The 6,685-nt window shown below is 39.7% G+C and overlaps 1 protein-coding gene across 1 annotated transcript in view; it reads left to right on the top strand.

The window, feature by feature from the left end:
• The window catches only part of LOC125038776 (caspase-1-like), an 18,793-nt gene extending 13,394 nt beyond the window's left edge, over nucleotides 1-5,399 (top strand). Inside the window, exon 7 of the mRNA XM_047632369.1 lies at nucleotides 4,822-5,399. Within this exon, the coding sequence (XP_047488325.1) occupies nucleotides 4,822-5,066 (245 nt within the window). The 3' untranslated portion in view covers nucleotides 5,067-5,399. The remainder of the gene's footprint in view (nucleotides 1-4,821) is intronic.
• The last annotated feature ends 1,286 nt before the right edge of the window (nucleotides 5,400-6,685 follow it).

Raw genomic sequence — 6,685 nt, 5'->3', positions numbered from 1 at the left:
TGACAGGCCTTTTTAAGATTATCTATTACACTTTTAGTGTTTTCTCTATAACTTTGTATTTGCAATAAATGTAATAGCCTCCTATATTTTTACGTCAAACATATGGCCGTTTCGTTGTGTCGACTCATGATTATATATATATACGGACAGAAAAAATAAATAAGTACCATTATCCTATGCACAAACTAATGAAAACTCCACAAAGTGTTCTGCTCCTTATTGACCACAACTAAAGGTAACAATAGTTTTGTTTTTTCCCGAACTGTACACACACACACACACATATATATATATATATGTATATATATATATATATATATATATAAATATATGTGTATATATACATATACATATATATTCATGTATATATATATTCCTTTATTATTTATATATGTACAAATATATACATACACACATATATATATGTCACATGTGTATACGGAATATATATGTATATATACATGCTGTATACTAAGGTGAAATTTGGCCCCAAAGATAAACGAGTTTGACGGCCCTGGCTTAGATCCTTTTAGATGTCGTTTGCTGACGTTGTCACGTTAGATGGAGTAAAGAGGAAAGGGTTCCTTAGGTTAAGGATAAGAACGGAAGTTGAGGGTAGCTAGCTACCTAGAAATTGAAATTTGTCTTAAGTAATAAAGGATGCGGCCGAGACCCCTTGCGTGGTTTTTCTTTTGTTTGTTTTGCATCGCTGGTTGGAAGGTTAGGTTTGTTTGTTTCATATGGAACCATGGACGTTTGGCAGGAGACACGTTTTTTCTTCTCTTTCTTTTTTCTTTCATTCACCTGCTTACTGTTATCATAGCAAGAGCTAGTCCCACTATGGTAACACCCTTGCAGGTGAGACCCTCGCCTGCCTCCCTTCCATCTCGTGAGGTGGAAGGGAGGTTCAGTGAGTCCCTCTTTTTTGTTTTATTGATTAGTTAAACTATGTAAAAGGAAATATGGAACATGAAATATAAAAGAAACATAATAAGATGTGGTGAAGCAGCTGGGTATGTGAGTGACAATAAAAAGGGTTGAAGGAGGTGAGCTTAGTGAAATGTGTGAAACGAGGGGGTATTTGCAAGTAGAGGGATGAAAAGGAGTTTATAAAAGAAAAGTATAAGGAAGGGGAGGCGGCGTCTGAAGTGTCTGTGTAAGGGCGGGAAACCTCTCCTGTCCGGCGCGCACATGTCATCAGTATGGTGCACGTCAGGCAAGGGCCTTCCCCTATCCCAAACAGATCTGCTGTGGTATTTATCCAAGTCTACATTCATGGGTGTGCCATGGGATTTGTGTGTTTGCTCATTGCGGATGGGGAAACATCCTCCCTCCCCCACCCAAGCATTTAGTTTACATAAAGAGGTTCTGGGGGATCTCCGTTAACGAGCGGTAGTGTCCTGGGCCACCATGGATGACTTGTTTGTGTGTGTGTGTTTGTCTATGATGTCGTTGTAGTTTGTGTTGTCTATATGTTGTATGCGATCCCAGGATCGTTTACTTTGTGTGTGTATGCGTATGTTCAGTGGCTCTATGTTGTATGTTTGGTGTAGTGATTGTGCGGTGATTCTGTTGCGTATTCTGTCTTGTATAGTGTGTTGTTTATCCAGTATAGTGCTCTGTTCTGTATAGATTACATCTTGATTTTTTGTAATTTAGAGATTGCAATCAGTGGCATGGGTGTGTATTCGAGTATGGGTCGTACAGTGGTTTTGTAGAGTTTGAGTTTAGTGGGTGTTGTGCAGTATGAGAAGTTTCTTAAGAGCTGTGCTTGCTTTTTTTATTCGGTGTTGTGCGTGTGTGTGAATACCGTTTCTACGGAAGTGTAAGCCTAGCATGTTTCCTGTGGTTGCGTAGGGTATGTCTGTGTTTTTTATTGTGAGTGGAGGTGGGTTGCGTCTTGCCACTGGTATGACTGTGAATTTGTTTGTGTTGGTCTGTATTTTCCATTTGTTTTCGTAGGTGTTGATCGTGTTTATGGTTGTTTGTGTGGCTACTTTCATGATATTTTTGGATTTGGATGGGCGTGATATGATTTGTGTGATGTCTGCGTATGCGGCGTAGTTGTTTTAGGGTGCTGGGGGTGGTAGGTTTGCAGTGTACAGGATGTAAAGTGTTGGTGAGAGGACGCTGTCCTGTGGAACTCCACTTCTGAGGTGGATGGGAGGGCCTAGGTAGGAATCAAGGCGAATTGAGGCTGTTCTGTTGTCATGGAAGTTGCATAAGAGGCGTGTGAAGTGTGGAGGCAGTTGTAGCTGTGCTATTTTGTATTTGAGGCCGTCATGCCACACCTTAACAAAGGCCTTGTTGATGTCTCGTAGTATGATATTGGTTTGGTGCTTGTTTGCGAGACTGAGAGCTATCTCCTCGTAATCGAGGGCGATTGCGCTCCCAGTCCCTATGTGTGGGCGAAAGCCGTGTTGCCTAGTGTTGTGTATGTTGTTGTATTCTTGGTGTGTTTTAAGTCTGTGTGATAATCCTCTCAAACAACTTCCCGGGAACTTCCATCAATGAGATGGGTCACCTCATGAGGTGGCTTCCCTTGCTTGGGAATCAGAACAAGTGAGGCTTGATTGGATTGGGCAGGGAAGTGTCCTGTTGCCAGGGCAGCGTTGAAGATGTGTCTGAGTCTGGAGAGCATGATAGGTGGAAGGTGTTGCATGATGAGTATGTTAATGTTGCTGGCTCCTGTTGTGTTTTTGGATCGTGTGTGTGCGTGTCCCATGTCTTCTAGTGTGATGGGGTGTGAGAGAGGGTTGTCTGGTGTGAGTGTATTAGGTGATATTGTTTGTGATGGGAGAGTCAGGTGTTGCAGTTGTTGTAGTGATTGTGTTACCTCGGCTTCTGTTGAGTTTTCAGCAGGGGGGATTTGAAAGTTCTGTTGCCAGAACTCCCTGTGGACAGCTTCCATCCCTCCCTGCTGTGTTTATCTTTTGTCTGTTAGTGTTGTCTGTGTATGTGATCGTCTGTCTGTTCGATCCTATGAGTCTCCTGTATTTTATCCAGAAGACTTTAGGATCTTTTGTGTTGTTGCATAGTTCTCTTGTGAGTGTTTCCGATTGTTAGTTGCTCATGTGTCTTGTTTCGTTGGTGAGTTGTATTTGAATTTCTCTGTGTCGTGTGCGAAGTTCTGTGTTCCATCCCTGTGTTTGAGCAAATTCCCGAACGTGTCTGTATTGTATTTTTAGTGTTTTTAGACGATGTGTTTCTCTGTAGCGCACAAGTTGTTTTAGGAATGTTTGCCTCGCGTGCAGTATGTATGTCTGGTACCACTGGTTAAAGTGGTGGTCTATGGTATGTGTGGGTTGCTCCTCGAGATCTGGAGTGTGTGTTCAAGTGCTTGTTTAAACCCTTCCCGATTTGCATGGTTAAGGTTCTCTTGAGGTGGTCTAGGTACCATAGTTGGGTTGGTGGAGAGTGTAAGTATCACGGGGAGATGATCGCTGGATGTGACATCGTCCGTGGTTATGTGGTAGTTTTAAGTTTACTTGTGTGTTAGCGGAATTATGTCTGGTGTGGTGGAGCTGTTGGCGCGTATGAATGTGGGGGCGTATGGGCCGAGGTGGGTGAGTGTGCCGTCGGAGATAAGTGACGCGAGGCCTCGTCCGAGGGGGGGTGGGGGGATGTAGACGGTGGCGATGATGATGGGTCCGTGAGGGGTGTCTATTTCAATGGACATGAGTTCTGAGGTGAAAGTGTCTAGTATTTTGTGTTTGATGTGTTGTTTGACAGCAATGGCTATACCGGCTCGTTTGTTTTGTTGGATGTGTATGTGTTGTAGTTGAATACTTTTACTGTTTGTGGATGTTTGAGTGAGTGTGAGTTTATGAGCATGATGTCAGGGTTATGTAGTTTGTTCTGGTTGCATAGTTCTTGTCTTCGTCTGTATGTCCATGTGTGTACGTTATGTTGTATAATCGTAAGGCGTGAGTGTAATGTGTTGTGTGTTGCAGCCATGGTATTACTTGGATGTGTTGTACCAGCCGTTCTGTAAGTGTTCTTGTTTTTGTTGTTTGATCTTTTCGATCTTGTTTGGCTGGATGAAGATGTTTCCTGCGTGCAGGTGTTGTGTGATTGTTTGTTCGTGAGTGCGGTTTTGGTATGTGATGTTTGTGTATATCCATTTGATTGTACCGCGTTGTATCTCGTGTGCCAGTTGTTGTCTGTTAAGGGGTTTGTAGAGTGAGGGGCGGGTGCCGTATGTTTTTGGATTGAGGTCATAATCGTCCCTATATATATATATATATATATATATATATATATATATACATATATATGTATGTAAGAATACATGATATTTATATTATAGGACAGTACTGTTTGAAAATTTAAATGGGCCTGATATGAGCCAATCTCCAACGTGTGCTAAGGTTGCGCCTGGGGTATTACTGGTGAAAATAAAATTAAATTTCTCATTATTTGGCCATGCTTGCGTTATGAGATTAACAAACACGTTCGAGAAAATCCTGCTATTTCCTAAGGGCTCGCAACCCCTTTGGAAAATACAGATGACCCCTAGGAAGGCGTGCCCCCCAGGTGTGTGTATATATATATATATATAGATAGATAGATATACATATATACATATATATATATATATATATATATATATATATATATACATATGCCACTGGGTTAGAGCCAGTACAGTTCCTTGGGTTAGTCCTTTTACTTTTATGGACGTGTTTATCGATACATATATGTTTGTGTATTGTATGTGTTCCCTTTTCTTCAAAATATCTCTCCCTCTCTTTTTTTTTTCTCTGTTATGTTTCCCCTCTTTGTCCCTTCATATTAAATCCATTCTCGCTTTTACTGCAGGCCATGTAGCTTACAGGACTGAATGCGAAGAAATCCAAGGGAGTGTCTTCATCCACTACCTGGCCGAGAACCTCAAGAATTTTGCCAAAACTTCTCCGCGACCAAGTCTGTTTTCCATTCTTCTCAAAGTCAGCAGGGAAGTGGCAGTCCTCTATGAGACCTGTATGCCTAGTGAAGAAAAGTATCACCAAAAGAAACAAGTTCCTTCCATTATGTCGACGCTGCTTCGTGAGATTTACTTCTAAGAGGATGCCTTCCGAGTTACTCCTTGGCTTGACCGTGCTAGACCTTCTGCATGAGTTGTTCTCTCTGATGTTTCAGTCATTTTATTGTTGTTGTTAAGGTTCTTGTCGGTACTATTGTTTCCTGCTAAATAAATGAGATGCTGATCTGTACATTTCTTCTCAAGAACAAAAACGGCATTTTCCTTATTTTCTTAAATTTCAGCTCATATTACAAGGTTACCAATCAGACTACATGACCCTACGCTGTCGCCAGGCGAACGCACGGGCGAACACTCACACACACACACACACACACACACATATACACACACACACACACGCACACACACACACACACACACACACACACACTCACACAGACACATACACACACACGCACACACACACGCACACACACACACACACGCATATGTTTTTGCCATGGTTAACTTTTTATTTGGATGTATAATAAATTTACTGAAAATATTGATATAATTTTATATTTGTTTTATTAAGCTTTGGTAACGAACCTTTTCCTATTATTTCGTTGAATTTGTAAATCTTTTATTCACAAGGAGATAAATTTTAATCTTTTGATTTGTTTGTGAGAATATTTCTTTTAATTTCTTAGTATATGATTTAGCCACTACAATCCATGTGTTAATCTGACTAACTGCTTTGATAAAGATTCGTATATTTTGATTATTTTTGTAGTTTTAGTATTCGTCTCGTTGTACTGAGTATTTAGTTATAAGTTGTCTATTCAAAACTGACTCATGAGAGTTTGGTTATAACGTTGTACTGCAACTAACCACATGTATTACTGCCACGTTAATTTATATGACTAGTATTACATGTACAAACGATCACTTTATGTAAACAAAAAAAATAAAAAAAAATAAACAAATAAATAAATAAGGTATTACAAGTAAGGTTTTACACAACCCTTGTAAACGGTTCTCCGGATATATCCTGCTCCTCACAAGACACAGAAAAGGATTTTCATTACATTTCAGGCGGTGTTCGCGCTGATCTACTACTTACCTTTGTATTATCTGTCTTCCTTTATCTGTGTGTGTGTGCGTGTGTGTGTGTGTGTGTGTGTGTGTGTGTGTGTGTGTGTGTGTGTGTGTGTGTGTGTGTGTGTGTGTGTTTGTGCATACTCATACAGACGCATATATAAATATATATACGTATATATGTATATACATATAAACTTATATATACATACATAGATATACATACAAATAACATGCATATACATTTAAACATATATACATACATACATACATATACATAAAAATAACATGCATATACATATATAATACATGTATACATATACATGCATGTATATATATACATACATAAATATTTATACATATATGTTCGAGTATATACATATATGTTCGAGTATATACACATATGCATATGTATAAATACATATAAATATATATCCATAAATATACATATATACACACATACCTATAAACATATACATATATATATACATATATACCCCCCCCCCCTGGTGGATGGGGGGTAGAAATGGAACATCACACTGGAACCTTTCCAGCTTCCAAATGCTTTCTGAGCTCCCACACCAGATAAGGAGAAAAGTCCACACTCTGTCAAGGAAATCT

The sequence above is a fragment of the Penaeus chinensis genome, chromosome 25 (assembly GCF_019202785.1).
Source record: "Penaeus chinensis breed Huanghai No. 1 chromosome 25, ASM1920278v2, whole genome shotgun sequence".
NCBI lineage: Eukaryota > Metazoa > Arthropoda > Malacostraca > Decapoda > Penaeidae > Penaeus > Penaeus chinensis.
This window is presented reverse-complemented; position numbering and strand designations above follow the sequence as displayed.